Raw genomic sequence first — 25,356 nt, 5'->3', positions numbered from 1 at the left:
AATTTTGTGCATCAGGGGGTGCTCCAGGGTGTGGCAGCAGCTCTCTGGCCACAGAGAGAAACACACAACTTTCCCAGGTATTGCCTGAGAAAATCAGAGAAAAGAATGAGAAAAGAATGAGAAAAGAATGAGAAAAGAATGAGAAAAGAATGAGAAAAGAATGAGAAACAATTCTTAAGATCTTAAATTGCTGCACCTGGTGCAGCATTCTACATTGTGAACATGTAGAATGTGTTATATGGATGTGTTTACCAAAGGGTGCTTTTTTAATTAGCCAATGGTGATCGTGTTTTAATTAAAGGACAAATTAGGTCAACCTGTAGCAAACTAGTCTATAAAAGAGCAATGGGTTTCTTAATAAATACACAGATTACTGATCAGCCTTCTGAAATACATGGGCAGCCCTGTGCAGGACACTCCTGGCTACAGAAAACCTGGGTTGTTTGTGCACAGCAGACATTCCAATGGAATTCCTCCATTTCGGGCAGCCAATTTGCCAGCCATTTGTTGTGACAGGTGAGCAGTGTGACAGCTCCCATGCCTTAAACTGAGATGGTTTAATATACACATATATGTGCATATATATATATATATATTATATATTTTTTAAATCTATAAATATAAAAATATATAATATATATGTATATGGTTTAATATACATATATATGTGTACATGTAATATATAGTATATATAAAAGTATATATAATAAATATATAAATATATAAAATATATATTAAATGTGTATAAATATACATATTACATATATTATATAATATATATTTGTATATATACATAATGTCTATATATATAATATGTATAATATGTAATATATGTATACATTATACATATGTAATATGTATAATATGTAATATATATAATACATACATGTATAACATATGTGTGTATATACACATATACACACACACACACATATGTGTGTGTGTATATATATATATATACACACTCAAATATATATATATAATGGGTACAAATTGGAAGAGGGAGAATTTAGGCTGGTTATTAAAAGAAATTCTTCACTGTGAGGGTAGTTAGGAGCAGGAACAGGTGTCCCAGGGAAGCTGTGGATTCCCCATCCCTGGCAGTGCCCAAGGCCAGGTTGGAAAAGACCTTGAGCACCCTGGGACAGTGGAAGATGTCCCTGCCCCTGGCAGGGGGTGGGACTGGATGAGCTTTAAGGTCTCTTCCAACCCAAACCATCCTGAATTCTACATCTGTGAGTATAGAGATATACAGAAATTCTATTACACAAAGCAATTTGTGCAGTATTATATTTACCTGAGCCTTGAGCCAGAGGCTCTTGTAGCTGAGCTCAGTTCTGAGTTTCCAGACTCTGCTGCAACCCAAGCCAGACCTCTATGAATATCTGCATCCCACTGACCTCCTTCCCCGAGGAACACGAGCATTATGTGGCACAAAAGAGCCAACTGCGCTCCTTGGGCTGCCAAATGCTCTAGGAAACAAAGGGAAATTGGAAATGGCAATGGTTCCCTCCCTGCTTTATGCCATGCCAGATGGCCACGTTAATGTATCGATTTCATTGTAAAAGGAAGGGATGTGGTGCAATAACGAAAAATGTTGAGATGCTTCCAACCTCAAAATCAATATTTTGATGAGTTTTAAAATAAATTTGTTGAAAATAATGCTGTGATTTGAAGAAAGTCTTCGTGGAAGTGTTATAATTCACAGTGACAGATCTGCAAAGCCTCAATCCATGTTGTTCCTGAAGAGACAGATTTATTCTGGAGAAAGCTTAAAATTAGAATGTTGGAAAAGTTTTCAGCAGTTTCAAAATTGGGAAGTTGCTCAGAATGGGGTTTTTCACTGGTGTTTTTGTACAGAACTTCAGGATCCCAACCAAGAGTTCTCCAAAGCCCAAAACCCTGAGCTCCTGTGGATGACTTGGGGACTGTGTTGCAAAGCAAGGGGACTCAGTGCAAGGATGAGGAAAGCACAGGCCATAACTTTCAGCCCGCTTCACTTCCCACATGGATTTGGGCTGTTCTGTAATGAGCAGCTCTCCAGGCTGTTCTGCACGGTGGCTCCACACCGTCAGACATCCCCCTCAGGGCTTGTCCTCACAGCAAACATCATTAAATTTGCAATTTACCTCAGTGCCTGCTGCATTCCCCATCCAAAGCTTCCCGTCAGATTGCCTCCAAGAAACCTCTGCTCCAGCACTGCCTGAATGCAGCACAAAGCCCAGGTCTGGCTTTTCTCCCTGTTTTGTTCCTCCTGCCCTAGAGCAGAGGCTGGCCAGAGTCACAGAATAAAGCAGGGATGGATTCAAAGGATCTCCTCCATGGATGCACCTTGGGCAGCACCAGAGCCCAGCCAGGGCTGCCCCCAGGATGAACCCAAATGTCCCAAAATGCACGAGCGCTGCCGGGGTCTCTCCCTGGGCTCAGCTCTGCTCCATGTGCACATTGCAGTTCAGTGTCCAATCCCACTGCAGCCCCTGCAGTCCCATCCTGCTTGTTTTTCTCTCTGCAGCCCACGGGGTTTGTGCTCCTGGGCTGAGATTGGGATCATTTGTCCTTGGTGCCCAGCTGGAGCAGGAATTGTTTTGTGTCCCTGCTCTGTGCACAGAGCTCACCATGCCCTGATGTGAAGCTCAGAACTGCACACTAAAGCAGCACAGAACCTGGAAAATAGAAAAGTCAAAACCTGAGGCATCACTCCCACTCAGCTCTGCTGCCTTCAGCAGTTCTGGTTTTCCAGAACTCCATGTGGATCCCCATGAATGGCACTGACACCTCAGGCCTTCCCCTTGTCACTAAAAACTGCTTTATTGACCTCCTGCATTGAAGCCTTTGCAGTAACATCCCCATTAAATTAACTCCAGCTGCACAGCTGAGCTGCCCCTGTCCTGATCTGCATCACAGGAATTACCATCAGTGTCCTCAGGAGAGAAGGGAAGGGACATTTCCACCTTGCAAAGGTTTCCCAGCTCAAGGTATTAATCGTTACAGTGTGGAAAAGGAAGAGGAGATTATTTGACATTCCTCTGTATCTTAGGAAACTGCTGAAGATTCATGAATATTTCAAAGAGCCCTGGCTTTCCAGAAAGGTGCCTTAAATCTCTTTGGTGTGCAACAGATGTGATGTTTTTCATTGCAGGTAAAGCATCACAGATTAAACTCTAGGTTGGGTTGCTGGCATTTTAAGCAGCAGAAGACAAAAAAAAAAAAATCTAAATCAATATTTTTTCCCTTCCAGGGCAATCCCACACCTGCCAATTCTGTTGGTGAATAACCTGATCTGGGATTTGCTTATCCCACATCACCTCTCCCTGTTCTCAACAGGTTGGAAAGTGAAGCAGGCTGAAAGTTATGGCCTGCTCATTCCTCATCCTTGCACTGAGCCCCCTTGCTTTGCAGCTCAGCTCCCAAATCATCCACAGGAGCTCAGGGTTTTGGGCTTTGGAGACCTCCTGGTTGGGATCCTGAAGCTCTGTGCAAAAACACCAGTGAGAAATCCCCTTCTGAGCAACTTCCCAACTTTGCTGAAGTCGGGGGAGCAGCACCCACCTTGGGTAAAAGCACAGTCACCTTCCAGATTTGTTTCCCTGCTTCCATAAAGCTGCATTTTGCCTTCTGACTGTGTCTTTTTGGGATAATTGTTCCCAGACCCAAAGGAGTTGCCACCAGGTCACATTCAGGGGAGCTCAGGAGTCCCTGCCTGTTTTTGCTGACTGATCCCTCACCACCCCTCTGGCGTGGGCAGTGGGGTTTGGAACACCCTCCTGACCTCCAAAACTCACAAAATTCATCTCAGAGATTGCAGGCAAGGAAAGCACAGGAAAAACAAGGAATCCAAGCCTTGCAGGAAGAGCGTGGTTTGTTTGGTTTCTCGTGGACAGGGAGGGAAAGGCTGTGCTCATTTTGTGTTTTCAGGCTCACACCCAATAACCAAGCCAACCCACCCATCCTCGCAGGGCAGCACCCCCAGCCACCTGTCAGGGAATTTCCCCCATTCCTGACAGGATTTGGGCCCATTTGAGCATCACCTCCTGCAAATGGATTGCAGGATCAGCCCTCAGCGTCCAAACCCCTGCAATGTGCTCAGGAGGTGACAGCTCCTTCCTCCCTCAGCCTCCCCACAGGCAGCAGCACTGCCAGTAATGCAATACCTAATAAGAGGATTAAGTAGAGAGGAATTCTGGTTAATATTGCATTAGCAGATCCCTTCCCTGCCTGTCCCAGCTCCCTCACAGGATACAATGTCCACGCTTGTAAGGGAAGCTCATTGACATCTGAGCAGTCAATAAATCTGTTCTTGGTTTTTAATGACCCCAAGAGCTGTTTCCACACGCTCACATCATCTTACCAACAATTTACCCTCATTAATTAATTAGTTCCTTTAGGGCCTTTTAAACCCTACGACCTGTTTTATCCCCTTTGCAACAATTCTCATCTAACTGTAAATCAAGGCTCAGGGCAGAGCAGGGTTAAACATCACCAGCACAAACAGCAGATATGAAAAACCAGGAACAGAGAGGCAGAGACATGAGGCTGCTCCTGGGCACAAAAACAGCAATAAAAACCTTCTCAAAGGATCCAGGAGTCAGGTCAGAGGGATGGAGCACAGATCCTTGAGGAAAGGCTGGGAGAACTGGGGTTGTTCAGCCTGGGAAAGAGTTTGGGGTGACCCAGTTGTGACATTCCAGCAGCTGAAGGGACCTACAGGGACTATTTGGGAGTGACTGGAGTGACAGGACCAAGGGAATGGCTTCAAACTGACAGAGAGTAAGGCTAGAGGGAATACTGGGAGGAAATTCTTCCCTGTGAGGGAGGTGAGACCCTGGCACAGCTGTGGCTGTCCCTGGATCCCTGGAAGTGTCCAAGGCCAGGCTGCACAGGGCTTGGAGCAGCCTGGGATGGTGGGAGATGTTGGAACTGGATGATTTTTAAGGTCTCTTCTAACCCAAACCATTCTGTGATTTTACAGCTTAGAAGAAGTGGGTTTGAGTCCTCTGTTGCTAAATCCTGCACGTGACATTTGCAATAATTTTCCCTTCTGTGCCTTAGTTTTCTGCCTGTGTAAACAGGGAGGACAGTCCTCTCTTATCATATAAGGGCTTGATCAATAAGAATGTATTAAAGATTCATATATAGGTGTATTAAAGCATCCATGCTATGCTAATGTCTCCCATTTAAATACTATAAAAAGCTCAGTGGGATCTTGACTGAGCCATTAAGTGAACGATGGGCAAATTGGAAATGTCCAAGAAAAAAAGGAGCAGAATTACACTGTGCTATGAAACACCAGGCAGCTCCCATAAAAATCAATGGCACTGCATGGCAGTAAATTGCAGGGGAGATGAGCTTTATTTCATGGCTCATAAGTGAGCATGAATCTCTAACAACCTGTCAGCCCTGACAGCTGTGCCTCTGCAAGGAGCTGGATTTTTGGGAGCTGCCTCCACCCCCTGGAGCTGCTCCTGTGGGCAGCACTCCTCTCCAAGAGGGAGAACCATCCAGGGGAAGGGATATTCCCACAGGGATTCAGTGCACTCGGAGGTGGCAGAAAGCCTCTCAAGCCTCCCAGGGCTCATCCCCCTGAGATCTGAGCTGTGCAAACACTCCTTTCCATTGCTGGGTTTGTTTCTGTGTGTTCTGCTCTCTTTCAAATGCTGGGTTTGCTTCTGTGTGTTCTGTTCTACCTCCTGCTTCAGGCACATAAGTTATTCCCTGATAATGTCACGGCTGCATCTTGGGGAGGGACAGAGAGGAAAAGAAGCCAGCCTGAATAATGGCACAAAAACCTGTGGCAAGGCTACAGAAGGGAACAGGAGGAGGGTTCCCCTGTGCCTTGAAATGCTGTCCTTCCTGGGCAGGAAGCTGCAGGCTTTGCCAGCTGGGTTTATGGCAGGGACATTGCCCACATGTGGCAGCCACCAAACCAGCCTGGCAGCAGCTGTGGAGCTACAAAACCCACCAGGGAGGAACAGAGGCAGCTCCCAGAGGGGTTTTGGTGAGGTGGAGCTCTGAAGGGCATGGCTGGTCTGAGGCACTGCAGGTTCCAGTGCAGGATGTCCTTGTCCAGCTTGGCTGCTCCCTGGCAGGACATGCCCCCAGCCTGGGGTGCCACAAACACAGCAGGTGACAATCAATGGTCCCCTTTCTCCACAGAACTTGTTCTGATGCTGGCTGGGCACTGGGGGAGCACAGTGCCAGCTCCAGAGTCAACAAGAGAAGCCAGCAGGGAATCTGCACAAGTCAGCACCCTGAGCCTTACCTGGAGATGAAGGTCTATGGGAACAACAGATAAAAATCAAATAAGTGACATAAATCCCTGAGGTTATGGAAAAAAAACCCCTCAGTTTTAACTATTGCCCTCTGCTTCATAACACACCTTTTTATGTAACAGTGAAAAGCAGGAACTGCCAAAACACTGAGCCTAAAAAACGTTATTTTCCCTCAAGCCAGGTTCTTCACTTTATCCTCTCCCCAGACACTGCATTTGCCTTCAGATCCCCTTCAAGCTGCCAATCTCCTCACACAACCCATGCCATGAAGGCACTTCTAGCTCTCTCAGTCTCATTTTTCAACTATTTTCCTTTTCCACAGTGTTTTAGTTCCCCTGATGATTTCTTATTATCCTCCAAAAGGCGTTTGAATCTGTTTTCCCAACCCATCCAGCACAATAAATCATCAGGAATTAAATTAGCTATCAAAGGGCTAATAGACTTGTTCCTTCAGGGGCTAAATTAGTTATAGCAAACTTTATCTGCAAGGGGGATGTTTCAAAATGTATTCTTCCAACAGATTTTAGTCCTTATTATACACTCTGAAGCTTATCTACAGCAGCCACTCAAGGGACCACAAGAATCAGCTGCTCAGCACAGATGGCCTTGCACTAAAGGTCAAAGAAAAGAGCATGAAAAACGTGGAAATACTTTAAAACCATTCCTGCAGACAGTGGCTGCTTTTTGTGGAGAGGTTTCACTGCCTTTGAAATGATTCCTCAGTGCTGCTCCTGCAATTTCATTGTGCAAGAATTTTGTTCTCGTTGTTTGGGTTTGCTTTGTGTTTTAAGCAGGATTTCTGTTATCTCTCAAGAAAGCAAAATATATTTGCTTAATTGTGAAAGGATTAGGAGCTGAGACATTGTGTGATGTTAAAGCAGCATAGACTCTCCATCATACAATAAAAACTTAGCAACAATAGCCCTCAAAAACTGATTATGAGAACAATTTTCCTCTGTATATAACAGCCTGATCCCCTCTGGGGCTGAGGGGATGAAAAAGCTGTACAGGACATTATTCCTGTAAAATGGGAAAAATGCTGGGTAAATAAATACCTGCTGAGTAGAGCCCCTCCTGTTCATGAGCTGGTACCTGAGCAGAGTCTGCCATTCCTGGGACACTGCAGCCCAAATGCTGCTCCCAAAGCCCAGCCCTGCACTCCAGAGGCATTTCCAGCACACCCACGGGGACAGAGGGGATGTGGAGGGAAATCCTGGTGGAATAGCACTGCCCCAATGCCTTGTGCAGGCTGCCCTAGAGCAGAGGCTGGCCAGAGTTCCAGAATAAAGCAGGGATTGATTCCAAGGATCTCCTCCATGGATCCCCCTCGGGCAGCACCAGAGCCCAGCCAGGGCTGCCCCCAGGATGAACCCAAATGGCCCCAAAATGCACGAGCGCTGCCGGGGTCTCTCCCTGGGCTCAGCTCTGCTCCATGTGCACATTGCAGTTCAGTGTCCAATCCCACTGCAGCCCCTGCAGTCCCACCCTGCTTGTTTTTCTCTCTGCAGCCCACGGGGTTTGTGCTCCTGGGCTGGGATTGGGATCATTTGTCCTTGGTGCCCAGCTGGAGCAGGAATTGTTTTGTCTCCCTGCTCTGTGCACAGAGCTCCCCACGCCCTGATGTGAAGCCCAGACCCACACACTAAAGCAGCACAGAACCTGAAACATAGAAAAGCCAAAACCTGAGGCACCAACCCTTGAGCATTGCTGAGCACAGCACTTTGTGGGGCCACCTGGGCACCTTTGGGTGCGGGATCTCCCCTTACCTGGGCAAGGCTGGTTCAGGGGGCCCCAGAAGGATCCATCCCAACCTGACCTGGCCAAGCTGGTGTCCACCCTTTCCACCCATGAAGCAGCACTGGGTGACCTCCACCTGACCACCACAATGATTCCCAGCAATGAGATACACCTGGGAGAGGAGCTCAGCAGGGAGTGATGCCTGATGCCAGCCCAGGCAGCTCCTGGGGCTCCCTGGTAACACCCTCCCACACCAGGCAGTGGAAATATCCACTGGGCTCCGTCTGAAGGTGAAATTATAGGTGGGAAACTTGAATTTTCATAATTCTTAGGAAGAAATAGTGAAGCAGTGCCCAGTAGAAACAGCCTGGCAGGGATCTGTGGGGTGCTCTGAGTGTGCTCAGCCCCACAGAGGGTTTTGGGAGTCTCCCTGCACAGAACCAGCACATTGAGACTAAAAGAAACCTTTAACATGAACATCTAGGCAATTTTAAGGAGCTCCATAATAAGAGGATGTTATCCCTTTAGAAATCCTATGAAATGGAATTCTTTGAGGCCTGCAGGAAGCACTGGAGAATAATTTGCACAACCCAAAAAATTAGCACAAAGAGGAAAAAAGGCACTTTAAAGCCAAGACCTAGTGCCAGCTCCCTCAGGTGGGCCCTTTCAGGCATGCTGGGTACAACTTTCAACAAAAACTCAACAACCAAGAGACCCAGAATGGCTTAAGGAAGAAAGAGTGGCAAATTGCAGCTGGTTATTATTGTCAAAAAGTTCAGTGTTTCTCTGTGAAATCTGTGTTTCTTTTGGCTGTAGTTCATTCCACTGAATAAAACAGGGGTTTTTTCTAATTCATTTGAACTTCTGGCAGCTGCACTTCAGCTCATTGGCCAGGGTTTTGTGGCTGCTCTGCTCTCTCCAGCTCTCATTGTTGGAGAGTTCAGGTCATGTTATTTCACCCGAGACAATGGTAATGGCACTGACAGCTCCCAGTGCTCAGACAGACATCTATCAAATAGATGGGCCCCTAATTCTGTGAATATCTTCTCCTCCAATCCATGGGGTTTGCTCAAACAGTGAAATGAAGAAAAGGAGACTCCAGGGAACAGCAGGAATTGGTTCTGAGGGAGCTGCAAAGCCCCGTGGTTCAGAATGAGCCTTGTCCCAGCTGGTGACAGCAGAGTTCCCTTCACCTCTGGAAGGATGAGCTGAGCATGTCTGGGCAGTGATTCCTCCTCTCTGGAATTGCACTTGGCTCTCCTGCAAGTGCCAATTAAAGGATGCAACTCCAAGTAAATGAGGAAAATAATTTGTTTAAAAGAAAGAGATGAATTACAAATTAATTAAAACAACACAAGGAGGCTGGAGGAGGAAGGCTGAACTCAGTTCAGTCCTGCAGCTGGGATTGGACACTGAACTGCAATGTGCACATGGAGCAGAGCTGAGCCCAGGGAGAGACCCCAGCAGCGCTCGTGCATTTTGGGGCCATTTGGGTTCATCCTGGGGGCAGCCCTGGCTGGGCTCTGGTGCTGCCCAAGGGGGATCCATGGAGGAGATCCTTTGAATCCATCCCTGCTTTATTCTGGAACTCTGGCCAGCCTCTGCTCTAGGGCAGCCTGCACAAGGCATCAGTGAATTTCCCATCCCTGAAATTGTTCCAGGCCAGGCTGGATGCAGTGACCAGGACAGTGGGAGGTGTCCCTGCCCATGGCTGAGGGGTGGAACTGGGTGACCTTTAAGGTCTGTTTCATCCCAGGCCATTCCATTATTTTATGATTCCATATCCATAGAGAATGTGGGGAATGCTCTACAGGGCTTTGCAAAGCCACACAGTTGTGCTGGAGCTGGGACAAACTTGGGCACTATTCCTCCTGTGAGCTGCTCCCTCCCGAGCTCACCAGTGCTGCATCCAGCACCAAAACTGCTCCAGACATCCAGGCATGGCCCTAAATCAGCTGTGAAGGTCCAGAATTAAAGGCAGAGCTAAGGAACATTGAATTATGGCCTCTTCAATAACTGTCAGACATCTGTGGTGTAAATAAACCCAGCTAGAATAAATGGGATTACATCTGCAGAGAATTTCACCATGGATTTATTCTGGCACGTTCCAGCTGACAATTATCAGGCATCAAATACAATAATTAGGCACTCTGACACTGTGAGATTTTTGGTTCAGAGTGCTTGAGTGTGACACTGGCACAGTAAAAATCTTGGGATATTTTTGCCTCATCTTTGTGGCATGGGACACAACAAGCACTTGGAGCACTCCCCTCTGTAGAATTAACACCGTATTCCATTTTTTCCTCAGGCAGTCATCTACCCTTTGGAGCTTCAGCCCTGATTTTATGGTTGTATTTGCTGCAATGCTTAAAGGAAGACAATAAAATAAAACAAAATAGCAGAGAAGAGCAAACTGCTGATACTTCAGGTGGGAGCCAGCACTAAAATGTTGAATTGAGTGTACCAAAAATGCAGCAGGGCTGAACAACTTGCTCTTTGCCTTTTAGACTCCAAATACCCACCAAGCTGAACACATGCCCTGCTTTTGACATCTGTCCTCACCAGGAACTCTGCCCTGGAAAGACAAACAGGGATGGCTTGTAGAGGCAGGATGGTGTTTGTCTGATTTGTTTAATCCCACAGAACTTGCTCCACCACCCATTTCCCTTTGTCCACACAGCTCCAGACATGCCAAATGCTCTGGTGGCCCTGGAAGGAGCTGCAGGGCAGGAGCAGGCAGTGGGCAAGGAGAGGGCAGCTCAGCCTGGAGGAAATTCTGGTCTGCAGCACCCAGAGCCAGCCTGGGATGGAATCTGGGGCTGGTGGGAAGCACCAGCCCAGCGTGGGGAAGGGATTTGCAGCCACAGGAGGGGCTGAGCTGGCACGGAAAATGCAGCAGGACAAGAGCTGGGAGAGCACAGCTCAGAGCTGTGTAATGCTGAGAGGAGGTGAGAGCCAAGGACTGGCTGGGAGCCCTGAGAACAGGTGAAGATGCTTTTTCGGGTGTCCTCGGGCTCAGAAAAAGGGAGAGTTGCACATTTTTATACAGAAAATTAAAGTGCATCAAAGAAACTCTGACTTCACCATCCACATCTTTTAACAAGAGCATCTTTAAACTGGCTCAGTGCTCAGGTTGTAAAAAGTAATTATAGAAACCTACTAGGAAAAAATAGACTTTGTGGAGAGTAGGAATGGGAAATATGTTATCACATAGTAAAAATAAAATAACCAGTATGAAAGAGAATTAAAAAAAAAAAAAAACACAACTGGTTAGGATTTCACTCCCCAAGGCTGACTGGACCATTTCCTGCAGCCTGACTAATCATGAACCTTCTGGGCATTCCCAGTTTATTACTGTCCAAGCTTCTCTCATCCCTGTTTAGGTTAGCACATTTATTTTTAAGGCTTTGTTGATGGCCTTCTCTCCTTACCTTCAAGGCTTTCAGTTGCATAATGTAGTGTGTACCTGGCAATTCCAAACCAAATCTGTCTGGAATGATAGATTACAAATAAAAAATGAGTGATCTGGGATTTCTTAATAGCTTATTTCCACCATGCTTCCTGCCATGTGCCCCTGCACATCCCATACATGTATCCAAATGGATCAAAGTGTCAGTCAGCATACTCAATAAATTCATTTTTCCTTTTGGTGTTGATAGCAAGGAAATCATCAGAAATAAAGCCAAAAATGCTTTATTGAACAGCAAAAATTAACTGGTGATGATTGAAAGCTGCCTCACACAGACCAGGAGGTTTTTGATTTCAATCAGCCAGGAAGGAAGTGGTGAAACAAATGAGCACAGTCTGATATGTTCAGACTGTAGGTTCTCTGGGGAGAGTGTTCTGCTTCTCCAAGGTTAACAGCCTCACTGTGCCCTGCTTGGGGACCTGATCCCTGCTTTGTGAGTGTCTTCACAGAATCCCAGGTTGGAAGAGACCTTCAAGATCATCGAGTCCAGCCCAGCCCCAACCCCTCAACTCAACCCTGCCACAGGGCTGCTTGATGGTTTCTTCTCTGGTACAACTTTGCTTCCATGACCCATGAACTCTAATAATTACAGATGTTTTAAACCCTGCTCTGGAACCCCTGGGATCACAACAAATAATTAAATGAAAAAAAATCTTCTTTTATTTCTGTTCATTTAGTTAATCTGTTAGGGTTTTGGGTTTTTTTTTTTTGTCTGATATTGCTCAAATTTTTCTATTCAAACTTTTCTAATTGGTAGTGAGAGATTTAGACATAATGAGAAGTGAAGAGACAGCTAAATGAGACAGTTCTGGGCTCATCAGCCCTGGACCTGTCCTTGGATATTAAGCAAGACTTTGGGAACTCATTGCTAAATTTTCATGAAATGTCAGTTTCAAAGGAATCTGTGTAAGTAATTGGAAATTGATTTCATGACACTTTGATACTGAACTCACTGGTGGCAGCTGTTATTCCACATTTCAGAATGGATGGAAGGAATTCTTCCCTGTGAGGGTGGGCAGGCCCTGGCACAGGTTTCCCAGAGAAGCTGTGGCTGCCCCTGGATCCCTGGAAGTGTCCCAGGCCAGGCTGGATGGGGCTTGGAGTAAACCATGGCAGAGGTTGATTTAGATGGGCTTTTCTGTTCCTTCCAACCTAAACCATTCTGTGATCTCCTTTTAAATCTCCTCACAGCAAAATGACTCAAACATCACCAGCACATTCTTGCTCCTGGATGCACTTTAAATAAAATCAGCAAGGCCCCCCAGAATTACCTCATATTTCCCTGGGATCCCAGAGCCAGATCATTAAAATAATGAAATGAAAAATCAGGAGAGCAGAACCAGCTTCCTGTTTGGAAAGAATAAATCAGTGTCTGTGCCTTTCTCTTGTGGCTGACCCAGCACTCAGGTGCAAGCAGCAGAGCCCCTGATCCCATTCCCAGGAGCAGCTCCTAATTTCTTCTGCAAGAGGTGGGTGGGAGCTTTACCAGGAGCTGTAACTGAAACCTCTGCCCACGGGACTGGAGCAATGTCCCATCCCAGCCTCCCTGTGTGGGGCTGGGCTCTGGAAGAGAGCCTGCTCCCCGAGTGCTGCTGTGACTGCAGCTCTGCTGCTCTGGGCTCCTCAGGGGCTGAGCCTTGGGAGAGCCTGGTGCCTGTCCTGCTCCAGCCACGGCCACACGGCACTGCCCACTTTGCTCCTGCCTCGCCCAGGGCAGCCTCTGGAGGGGCAGCAGGGGCAGGGTGGGCACTGAGGGTCAGCTGGTCAGTAAGGCAGGTCCTTCAGGCTCTGTTTTCCCTCTGCTCTAGCTCCCTGCTTCATTTCCAAGAACACATACTCTCAGCTGAAAAGAATATATTATAATATATAATACATTAATAATTATATTCTATTATAATACATGATATTTATATAATATATGATATATTATATAAATATAATATATTATATATTATAATTATATAATGTACAATATATTAAAATTATATAATGTATAATGGATTATATTAATAATAGAATAGATTAAATTAATAGATTATATTAATAGATTATATTAATAATACAACCCATAGATTATATTAATAATATAACTAATAGATTATATCACAGATTATATTAGTAATACAACGAATATTAATATTAACTAATATTATTAATATAAATATTATCTATTATATTAATATATTATATAATATATAATAAATTATATATTATATCTATTAGTTAATATTATTAACTAATGTTATGAATATATTATATTATAATATAACTAATATATTATTATATTATTATATTATATTAATAGATTATCTTACTATAACTAATATATTATTATATATTAGTATACTATAATGTATAATTATAATTATAAAATATATATAATTATAAAATAATATATCCTTTGTGTTCAGCCTTCCACTCCCTGACACAACAGGGGTTCTTTATAATGATAATGTGTTATAGGTTATCTGGATTCATTTCTAGACCATCCTCAGTCCACAGAGAGTTTTCCTGTTGTCAGTTCTCATCCCCTCCACAGCAAGCATTCCTGTTCTCAGTTTGCCATGTGCACACAGAATGTTCTGTTTCCTGTTCCAAAGTCCTGGCCGTGTTCCTGTTTCTGTGTAAACCACACCATCTCTCTCTGACCCTGCAAAAGCTCTTGCTGTGTGTTGTTGAGTTTCCCTCCTGCCCCTGGGGGGTGTTCATGGAGGCGTTTGCAGTGTCTGCTCTGCTCCAGTGCTGGATCCCCCTGACTGGATCTGCTGGTCCAGCCCTGTGAGCCCTGCTCTGCTTCTCCAAAATTCAAGATTTCCTGAGGGTGACCACCAAGCTGACCCCTCTTTTCAGTCTCCACTGCCTTTTCCTGTCCCAGCTGTAGAAAATATCCTGTAACACATTTAAAATCTCCTGATTTCGTTCGTGCCATATTTTGATCACCTGTTTTGGGAGAGGCAAGGAGCGCCCTACGGGAGAGCCTGGAAACTCTCCAAGCTGCTGATTTCTCCTGCCTGGGTGCAGCACAGATGCTGAACAGAGCTGCTGTGCCCTCTCTGCTGCCAAGCCCTGGCACTGCAGAGCCCTGCTGAGCTCTCATCCCACCTGCCCCTGCAGCCAGCACACAGCAGAGGATTTATTGACTGCCCCTGCAATCAGGCAATTCCTTTAATTGGCTTCATTTCCAGGCTCTGTCACTCTCCCCCTGCACTGCTGGTGGCACAGCTCTTTGTGTGCTGGTTGGGAAAAAAACCCCAAAGGCTGGACAGCAAATCAATCAGAGGCAAGGACAGAGACCTCTCAGAGATAATTGCATCCAGAAACCCATATCCCTTGTCAGGTCTTCCCCTCCTGGGGCTTTGCTTTGAGGAGCCTCCATTAAGCAACAGGACATCCCCAAACAATGCCAGCAGCCAGACAAAAAACTCCTTTCCTTCTCACAGTTACCTCCCCAGTGCTCTCTGCCCACACCAAACTCCAAAGCAAGATCTTTTTTGATTGTTTGGGCCAAAATGGTTGGGGTGGCTCAGCTTTTCCTCATTAAAGAGCACTTGGACATTGGTGGGGCTTTTTATTCAGTTGTGGGATTTGTTTTCCTTTTCTTTGGGTGTTCATCCCTGTGTCGTTCCCCACGAGGAGCTTGGGGTCTGAGCTTGGCTATGCTTTAATTAAATGCAGTGGGAGTCAATAATTGTGAGTTGTTGTTGACAAAGAGTTGCTAGGTGAGAAAATCACACACTATTTTAATAATTTAAAATTTGCTAATAATAAATAATAATAAATTTTAATAACGAATTTAATAAACTCATTATATCCAGTATATCATTATGTCTTATATACACATCTTACTTGGTATCACAAATGCACTCAAAATTATTTATTTCTGTTTCAATATCTCTTTGACCAGTAAAAAAATAAATAAATAGAACTTTCATAAGCAGGCTTTACAATCTCTTTTAAGCAAGGTGATTATAGCACAGTCGTGATCCTACAAAAATACTGTGCTAGAGTATAGTACACATTCTGTAAAAAAACCTGACCTCAGGGGGTGAGCAGTCCTCTGGCAGTTTTGGGATACCATCCAGCATTTTCAGGTTTGGCAAATTGGAGAACACACTTAAAGAGAGACAAAAGAAAAAACAAAAATTGAGAAAAATAATCCTGGGAAATGTTGAGAACAAAACAGGCACTGATAAAAAAAGAAACAGCATATTCAAACATATCTAAAATAGATTTGGGTTGTTGGAAATCTTGATTTGTCATTTGTTGCAGAATTTATCTGATAAAGAGCTAATTAAAACTCTCAGATTTCACTCTGTTGCACCACCTTTATATCCTCAGACCCAATAAAGCACTTCAGGACTCTGTCTTCCAACACTGAGAATGAACATAATACCAGAGTTGTACCAATATTTAATTGCCCTAAAAACTGGCAGATTGAGAGCAGAAACACAATTAGGAATTGTTAAAAGGTGGTTTATCTGCTTTTGTTCTCCTGGACTTGTAGATATGCAAATAAAAGGTGAAATCAATCATTTAAAATGTACTTTTCCCCTTCCATGCTGATATCTGCCTCTCTGCCTTTGTCAGCACCACACTGCCAAAGGGATGCCCACAAGACTAAAGGGAAATATACTGAAAATTCAGAAAGGACAAGTTTAAAGAAGAGTTTAATGAAAACCTTTATTTTTTTTGAATGCTGGGAGGAGATGTGTCCCATTTCAGACACATCTTGTGAGGTTTAGCTTCAAAATATCGAATTATCCTGGCTGTGTTTGTAGTAGGGCAAAGCATGCAACCATGCAGATTTTCTGAGTGAGGTTTAGAACACTAAATTTTCTTGGATTGTAATGCCTTGGATTAGAATTTCCATTTCCAGTGTCTGAGGCTGCTCTGTTAAATCTCCAGTCCATCCCAAAGCCTGCAGCACAACCTCCAGGGGCTGCTCAAGGCAGAGCATCTCCCACAGGGGCAGGGGGAATCCAGAAAAATCAAATGAAGGGAACTTCATTTTCTCCTGCTTTTGCTCCCATCTTTCAAGACATCCTCCTGATTCCAGCCCTGACATGTAATGCAATTTAGGCTCCTTGCAGAACCCACCAAGGAAGCAAGGAGACTGAAGAGAGTTTGAGTAATAGGTAATTTCTATTAATAGAAGGGAATCTAATTTATCTGCCCTCTCACTGTCTCTAAGCTTGATCCATGGGCTTAGTTCAGTTCCAGAACTGCCACTCACGCCATTAAAAAGCATCATAGGCAGTTTCTGAATATTTGGGGGCTTTTATCACATAATAGCTCACTAACCCACGTTCCTGGAGCATTTCAGAGCATTAAAACCACAGGAAAATGAAAAGCTTCTCTATAAAGTTCGTTTGGTTTGAGATCCCATTCCTCTGAAACTCTGACAAACATTTTTTTGTGTTTATCACTTTTGTTAGCCATGAGAGGGTCAGACTTACAGCTGTCTGTATCTTTCCTGGAACTCACAGGGATTCCTCTTGAGGATGAGGGATTCCAGTGGAGTGTGTCTGAAATCTGAAATCCCACTCAGGGTTGTGATGTTATTTTCAGCAAGAGACAAGTGCTGAATCTGAGGGATCTTTGGCAGCTGTTTGAAGGATGTAAAGTGGTTTTTATTTACATTTAGCTCTCTGCACCTGTAAAGTACAAAGTGTATGGCATCACTATCACATCTGGGACAGAATCCCTACAACAGGGATGGGTTTTATACAAATTTTGTGGTTTTTATTACATTTTGTGCTGTTTTGCCTAGTCATGGACTGCCAGATCAGTTCCCTGCACATTATATTCCCTTATTTTTTATATTGTACAACAGATGCATCATTATTTCTGTTCTCAATACTACAACTCTCCATACACCTAAACACACAACAGCAGAGTAGCAACAGATGGATGGTAAAATAAATTTATAGTTGTCGTGGCTGTGCTTGGCCTCTCTGCTTGGATTGTGTTCCCCATCTCTTCACAGAGAGTCCTTCTGTGTTCAACAACTTCCCCTTTTGGCACAGATCTCCCTGAAGCTGGACTCATTAATTATTCCCCAGGAATAAAGGGGATGTGATCTCCTCACTGGGTATTTTCAGCCTGGGGATGACATGAGCTCAGAGCAGCAATAAACTGATGGATTCTCACTCCAGCACCCCCCCGAGCAGATTTGGCAGCTCTCAAGAGCCTGCTCCAGCTGTCACTTCACTAAAAATTTTGATTTCTGGGATATTACACAAAAATAGAAACAGATTACATAAAAATAGAGGCAGGGCATTTTGTCTACCTTGGCAACCTTATGGCACTGAGGTCTGTCAAAGAATTGTCCACCAACCAAAGCTTTTCCACCCGAATTAATCTGCGCAGGATTCTTTGGAAGTTTTCCACCTGGTAAAGATCACCCAGGTCCTGGAAGGAAAGGTTCAACTCCTGGGGAGGGGAAAAATAAGAGAAATCACTTTTTTTTTTTTTTTTTTTGCTTTGTAATAGCTATATTATTAAATACAGAATTAGTCAAAGGTAGTTAAAATGAGAACACATTTTATGCTGCTGCTCTTATAACAATTGGTGGTACCAAGTGCCAAATCCACCCCAGAATCATAGTGATGGACTCCTTAATTCTTTGAAAGGAAGAAGGAAACCATCTCCCAAGCACGAATTTGAGTGTCCATCTCCTCCTTCCTCCGTGAGTGGGGTTACCAGTGTGGGAGGGAGCAGCACTGAGTGGTTGTGGCTTATTGCTTTGGCCTCTAAACTCAGCTGGCACCAAAGTTCCGTGCAGCAGCCAGATATGAATATTCATGGAGTCCTCACAGAATGGTCTGGGTTGGCAGGGAACTCAAAATTCATCCAATTCCACCCCCTGCCACAGCCAGGGACACCTTCCTTACAACAGGTTTAAATCTATTAAATGCAGTCAGCAGCCAGCACATGATTATTTGGCTTCTTTACAGCTACAGTCCAAAGTGTTAATGAGAAAGTTTTACAGCACAGTTTTCCCAGTTCTCTTGCAGCCTCTTTTCCCATTTCTGTGTGTCAGTTACTTGTTTTCTTCTTTTCAGAGTATGTTCTTCTTTTCTGAAAAACAGCTCTTCTTCTGAGGGCCCTGGTCAGAGGAAAAGATTTACAGTTGAGGATGTGATACAGAGCTGGCACTTAGTCACTTGCTGGAAGAATAAATATATATTGCTGGGAATATTCTGTAATGAAGAAATATATATAATATTATAGGTGTGTAACTTTCCAGGCTCCTGAGATATAAATTAATGGGAAGATTTTTCTACCATTTCCAGACCCATAATTCAGCCAGCAATCTGCAGTGGTGATTTTGTGCATGGCTGGTAAATGACAGATCTGCTGCAGATCACAATGAAAACTATTTCTGAAGGGCTGTTCATAAGGACCTGAGCTCTGAAATCCTTCTTATTCCTTGCCGTGCTGTGAGTTAGCCTTTGACTGTCCTGAGAAAGGAAAATGTTTCAGCTTCCAGAGCAGTGACAAAAACCAACAGCCCCACTCCAAACCTCATTTGTATTGAGGCAGACACACACACTAAGCCCTAAAGTCTTAATGAAAAGTTTAGAGCTTTGGGCATCTTCAAATTCCTGATTAAAGCAAGGACTGGCTGGAAATTTTCCACTGTTTACTCCCAAACATGCAAATACTAAATTTTAAAACCCATCTGTTCTTGAGTGTGTCTGTAGATTGCAATTGAGCCAATTTAGTCTTAAAATACAAGAAATGTGCCACTGTTTGCAGGACTGAGTTTCCCTCTTGCTTAGCTGTTTGGCACATGGCTACTGCATTCTGAACAGTCAAATGTTAATCAGCTTCTGAGCGAAGCAATCAGCAGCACATTAATATTAAAAATTTTCAATTTGCAGTTCAGGCAGTTGTTTTTAATTTTGGAAATTACAAAGCATAATTTCCTAATTTAAAAAAATTAATTAAATGAATTAAAGTTTAAAAATTAAAATAAAAATAAAAATTAAATTAAATTTAAATTTTTAATTAATAATTATAATTTTAAAATTTAATTTAAAAATTAAGCAATTTTTCCTGATTAAAAAAATAAGCAAATGTGGGCACTATGAGACGAAGTACTGCCCCTTTTCAAAAGAAGGGTAAACTGCAGGATTTGAGCTCATCACTTTTAAGGACGCACTCTTTGACTCAGTAGAGCTAGGGCTGAAGTGTCAAAGTGTCTTTTTGATCTTTACCTTCCCTCACTCGGGGACAGAGGAGCTGATTTCCTCGAACACCGTGTTCCTCTATGTCACACCAGCCAAGGTACTTGAAGGAGTCAGAAGGAAGCTTAAAAAAAAAAAAAAAGGCAAAATAAAGATATAAAAGAGTCAGTAAAAGCTCTGGAGGTTTTGGCACTGAATTTTCTCTTATTTCTGGCCTCATTACAGCAGAAATCCCCCAGTCAGAGCCGTATGCAGGAGCTGGGGGATGCTGTGGGAATTCACAGCTCAGCGGAGGCTGCCGCAGCTCATCCTGGTTAACTCCAATAAATTGGCTCAAATATTGGAGGGAGCCTTCCCAGGGCTCATTGTGGCCCTGGCCAGAGCAGCAGTTTGGTGCTCAGAGGCTGAGGCAAATCCCCTGCCACAGCTCACCCCAAAAAGCAGAACCCTGTTTATATCCCAGCTTTGGAGGTAAACAAAACCCTCTTCAAAGCTGAGGGGGAGATTTTTCTTAGCTCCTCTTCATCTCTTTTCTACAAACCTGCAGTCAGAATGGGAAACCCAACACTTACTGGGAAAGGCAGCCTGGGGTCCCAGTTCTGCCCAAGGGCTCCTCTGCTCTGGGGTAAAACCAGTGGAATGTTGTGGGCATCCCTCAGGATGGAGCAGCAGGAGGAATAGGGTTTAAAGAACTTCTGATTGCTTGTAGTCAGACCTGAGGAGCTAGAGAGGAGATGTTGAGCCAGTGTGGATTCTGTCCAGAGAAATGCAGATTTTGTTGGCTTTGTTTTATAATTACAGAGAATAATTACAGAAAATAATTACAGAAAGCACAGAATGGCTGGAGGTAGGACCTGCCAGCAGGCAACAGCCACATCCTGAGGCCAGACCATGGGCAGCCCCCTCGCCTGAGCTGCATTTCCTCACACACAGGAGCCTTTCACAGGTGTGTCCAAACACCAGGAAGAGGAATTTCCAGGCAGTTTGTTAGAAAAAATGAGTTTTGGAAAAAATGGACAGATTAATTTGTCCAGCAGCATGATGTGTTTGTTCCCTTCTACCCAGGAGAGCCCTGCTTTTATGGGTCTGGGTTGGATGAAAAGATTATTTATTTTATGCCATTGTACATGTGGTTTAACTCATTGTTTTACTAATATTGGTATATTTATTTTAGTCTCTTGGATATGTTCTAGGGGATTCTCAGAGATCTGGAGAAAAGCTGAATTTTGTTCAATAGTCTTCAAATCATAGAATCACTATGGGAAAGCTCTCCAAGGTTACCAAGTCCAACCTCCAGCTTGAAGCTGTGTGTTCTTAGTCCCTTGCCTAAGAACACTTCCAAAAGTCACATTTTATACACCCCAAACGGGGCAATTTCTCCAATTGTGCTTCAGAGGGATTGAAGAATTTTCAGGCTGGCAGCTGCAATTTAGGAATTTCCCACAGAACACTTGGAAACAATGATTTCATTTGGGCAGGGTGTGCATCCAGCACTGTAATTTGATGTTTATTCTACAGGCTCGGGGAGCTCTTGCCAGGGAGCCTCAGCATCATCAAACCACTGGAGTCAGGAGCAGAAATAAATAAATAAAATAGAATAAAACAGAATAAAAATTCAGCTTTAAAATGGTTTGGGGAGGGAGGCAAGGAAGGTCTCATACTGGGAGTAAGAGAGAGGCTAAAGAGAGCATTGGTTAAAATGGACAATGACAGATTATTGGCAAACCCTGATGAGGAGAGGTGTCCTGGTGACCTCAGTGCAGGAGCAGCCCTGACAAGCAGCTCTCCTCCCTTCTGCTTTATGCTGGGCTTTAATGGGGTCACAGCAGCCCCAGTGAACTGTGGGTGACTCCCAGGAAGCTGTGTGAGCTCAGCATTTTGGAAAATAACAGCTATTTACTGAGAGACCTTCTGAGGTCACCTCGAGGCAAGCAGCCCCTTGGGGGGTGTGTGCTGGAGAGCAGCAGGAGCTCACACACAGCAGCCCTGTGGAGAAAAGATTTACTTTGGGTAAATGGTAAAAAAAAACCCAGAAAATAAAAAAGTGCTGGGAATTCTTGTGTAGCTCTGTCTTGCTGTTTGCTCTGCTTTTGCCTCCTTGTATGTTAAATGAGATCAGAGCAAAGGAAATTTGTAGAAATTCTTTTGTGTTTAAGAAAAAGATCTGTTATTTTGCTCAGTTTGGAAGTGATCTTTTAGGATGTATTCAAATGACTATTTATAACTGTAAGACTTTTCAAAACCTACCTTCCTCTCAGCTAGATACTACCTCCTCTGCTGAGACAGGAATATACACTCTCAGTGCCTGGAAATGTGGGCTAAAACATTTTAGCTGAACCATTTAACATTATATCTTTTCTGATCTCCTGGCAGGAAACCCACTCACAAAACTCTGCATCGGTGATGGCAAGTAAAACATAAAGTTCCAGAAAAAAAATAAATATGTGATGGATACAACTTCCCCAGTCAGGTGGGTAGTGAGATTTCCATGGGAAGGAGTGACAGAAAGAGAGATCTTTCATCCCAAAGCTGCCTGGGTTTAATAAGCACCAGCTGGACCCCCACATTATGCCACAGGAGATTTTTCTGGAGGAGCAAGTGCCACACAGCTTTCCTCTCCCTTGCTTTGTTTACCTTCCTATTTTGCTGCAGAATTGATGCAAAAGGAGTGGCAATGAAGGAGGCAGGATGCAATTCCAAGCAATTACAGATCTCACAATACATGAAAGGAACAAAATTTCCTGCCTTGATTGTGAGGCCCTTCGGCTGGATATGAATCTCCAATGACACCTCTGGGAGCAGCACACTAGATTATGTCAAGCATTAAGGGGAAAAAAATTAGATTCATGATGTCTGTCCAGGCTGAGTCATTTCCTCTCACTTCGCCTGCAGTGAGAAATTGGTGGTTATCATAAATCATGGACCTAAATTCTTATGAGAGAAGAATTAATTTCACTAATGGAAACCCTCTGTGGCAATTGCATTCCTCCATTCCCCCTCTTTTTGGGGGGTGTAGGGGAGTATTTATGATGTCTTTTAAGCAGAGGCACTTGACTATATTTTAAGAATTCAGTAATAGAGGTTTGGAAAGGAAACTTCAAAAGGTAATGGGGGAAAAAAAATCTTGTGTGTGACCAGCTCCTAATTTCTGAGGCTGGCCCTCAGGCCAGTTCTTATCGTGGCTACAGCTTTGCTGCTGACACCAAATCCAGGTACAAAACTTATTTTTCATCTCAGTAATAAACAAAACCCCACAAAACTGTACCAAACAATTCTTTGCAGGCACCTTGAAGTCTGGAGTGCTCCGTGTGAGCTAAGAGGGAGCACAGGCTGGGGGGGTAACTGGAAGCACTCATGGCTAACCCCTTACATTCTACATTATTCTCCTCAGTGGAAGTCCCAGAGAGGAATTCAGTGCCTGAAGTGTTTTGCAAACTGTCAGGAATGAGAGCAGAACAGCTCCTGCCTTTTTCAGAACACCACTGAGGAGATAATCAGGCTGTACCCTGGAAAACCCTGCACTGCTGATCAAAGTCCCTGCTCATCAGGATGTCAGGGTCAGCTGTGGGGCTGGGAAATGTTCTCCTCTCAGACACCTTGGCCAGGTTTCCAGAGAGCCCAGGATGCTCCAGGTTTCCTGAGTGCAGTGCAAGAACCTCTGAGTCCCGCTGCCTTTCAGTGCAGGACACATTAAAAGCCCACAAAAAGACTTTGAAGAGCTAAAGCTGAGCTGCTTCTGAAACTGCACCAGTGAAAGATATTGAGTGAGAGACAGAGTGAAAAGTCCCTCCTGTGTGTATTTTAGCTATTTGGCTGTTAAAAAGGAGTGTCAGTCAAATCCTTTCTCCAGATGAAACAGCAGCCTCGAAAAACAAACATCTGAGACTGCAGCACAGGTTCAGCCCTGCTGCACAGAAAATGGGGAGCTCAGCTCAAGAGGAGTAAGGATAAAGGGGGTTATGAGCAAACTCTTGCATTTGGGATTTGAAAGGCTTTCTGTCACAGCTTTTGAGCAGTTTTGGGGTCTGATCTAGCTTCTCACAGCCTTATCCCAGCTGCTCTTCAGGAATCAGCATTCTCCAGCAGGCTTAGCTTTCACTGAGCCACAGCTGCTTTCCCCTTAAATCTGAAATGGATAAAAGGTTTGGGAACAAGTGGTAGGGTTATTTATATCTCTTCACACATCCAGAGTCAGAATTCCCGTGGTGCTTGCTACATCCCACCAAATCACAGCCCACATCTGATGGAAAGGGCCCTGCTCCTGTGGCTGAGCTCAGGGAGCTCTGGTCAGGTTCTCTTTCAGCAGCAAAATTATCTCAGTTCATTCAGTCCTGATGCTGTGGAACTGAAAAATGTGCACCATTCTAAAGGAAGGAACCAAATTGAATGGGTTTCAACATCATCTTGAAGGAATACAAACAAAAAAAAAATTCAAACTAGAGAAACTAAGAAAAGAGCAATAAATCCTCCCAAAGCAAAGAGTTTGTATCACTGTGTGAGAGTGCTGGTTTTGTAAGCTCTAAGAGAGATTCTGGACCTGCCCAAACCACCTGCACATGTAAGTGCTTGCTCCCAGGTTCCAGACATCCAATTATTTATGTTGTCCCAGTCAATGGAAATGCCAAAGCCATAAATGAACTGTTGGGGTAATTTACCAACAGAATTTGTGAAAGTGTTTAAGAGATGGCAAACTCAGAATTCAGGCTTCTGTGCTTCATTTCAAATGCACACAATTTACTGCTCCAGAGCAGCTCTGCTTGTATGCAAACATTTATTATGAGAACTCTCTGAACTTAGGAGAGTGGAAGATATGGACATAATGTTTGCATGCTCTATTACCTTTCAATTATTTTTATAGGAGTTTTAGGAGACATTATGCAACATTTTGAAGCAGTTCTTCTGAGCGTAATTTAGTGACAAACACACCTGTAAGTTATGGCTACAAAGCATCCTTGCTGATAGCTGTAGCATCAATTATCTTGCTTTATGCTTCATAAAATTGCCCCCCCCAAGACATAATTAACTTAATTAGGTCCTATCACCATAATGATACACTCTTAGCATATTAAGCATTTTCCTCGTGGATCCAGCTTGCACCAACACAAAACCCACATCTCAATCCACGTGCCTTCCACACATTCTCACAACAAACTCAACATTGTTGTTGGGACAGCTTTTTCCTCCAGCAATCAGGCACTGACACCAAGAAAAACAGCTCTGTTTGAACTCCTGTTTTCCCTGCACAGCAATCTCCTTCAGCAATACAGGCTGGTACATTTTAAAAAGACACTCAATCCTGTAACTCTATCTTTGTTGTCAAAGCATGTCAAGCAATGACTACAGGTTCGTGTCTCCTTGCACCCTCCTACCTTTCAGACATGTCTGGCTGCTGCGTAAAATCCTCACATCTTGCACAGGGCTATTTGTACAGGCAGAGCTTATCTTCCCATCTCTGGCCCTGCACAGGGAGGGAGTTCCAGGGCCTCTGGAGAGGGGGAACCTGCCGGGATGCTGATCCTGGGTGGCTGGATGCATTCGCTGTCTCCAAGGAGACGCTGTCACCTCGCAACGCTGCTGTCACGTTAGGAGCTATTGTTACCAACCTCTTAAGCACATCAAACAAATTCCTGGCCTCACCGAGCTGGTATCAGTGAACTGTCTTTCCAGAAGGTGCCTAAAGATAGGCTGG

At 44.1% G+C, this 25,356-nt stretch overlaps 1 protein-coding gene across 8 annotated transcripts; it reads right to left on the bottom strand.

Annotated features, from left to right (window-relative positions):
- Positions 1-10,021: 10,021 nt before the first annotated feature.
- On the bottom strand, positions 10,022-25,214 carry LOC135278606 (uncharacterized). Of its 8 annotated transcripts, none has more exons than XM_064385185.1 (9): positions 20,493-24,835; positions 20,240-20,390; positions 19,698-19,791; positions 18,465-18,583; positions 17,765-17,907; positions 16,932-17,129; positions 15,513-15,588; positions 11,438-11,492; positions 10,046-10,581 (listed from the first exon to the last, which is right to left on the bottom strand). In XM_064385185.1, the coding sequence occupies exons 1-9, from the start codon at positions 20,558-20,560 to the stop codon at positions 10,565-10,567; spliced, it is 921 nt and encodes a 306-aa protein (XP_064241255.1). In that variant the 5' UTR covers positions 20,561-24,835; the 3' UTR covers positions 10,046-10,564. The 8 variants fall into 8 exon arrangements, 3 of the variants coding, with proteins under 3 accessions (XP_064241254.1, XP_064241256.1, XP_064241255.1); XR_010346057.1 differs by lacking the exon at positions 20,493-24,835 and adding an exon at positions 25,037-25,210 and having other exon boundaries at positions 10,084-10,581; positions 11,438-11,496; XM_064385184.1 differs by having other exon boundaries at positions 10,022-11,492; positions 20,493-24,836.
- Positions 25,215-25,356: the final 142 nt, after the last annotated feature.

This window comes from Passer domesticus, chromosome 11 (assembly GCF_036417665.1).
Source record: "Passer domesticus isolate bPasDom1 chromosome 11, bPasDom1.hap1, whole genome shotgun sequence".
NCBI classification, from domain to species: domain Eukaryota; kingdom Metazoa; phylum Chordata; class Aves; order Passeriformes; family Passeridae; genus Passer; species Passer domesticus.
The sequence above is the reverse complement of the archived record's forward strand: the minus strand, read 5'-3'. Positions and strand labels throughout refer to the sequence as shown.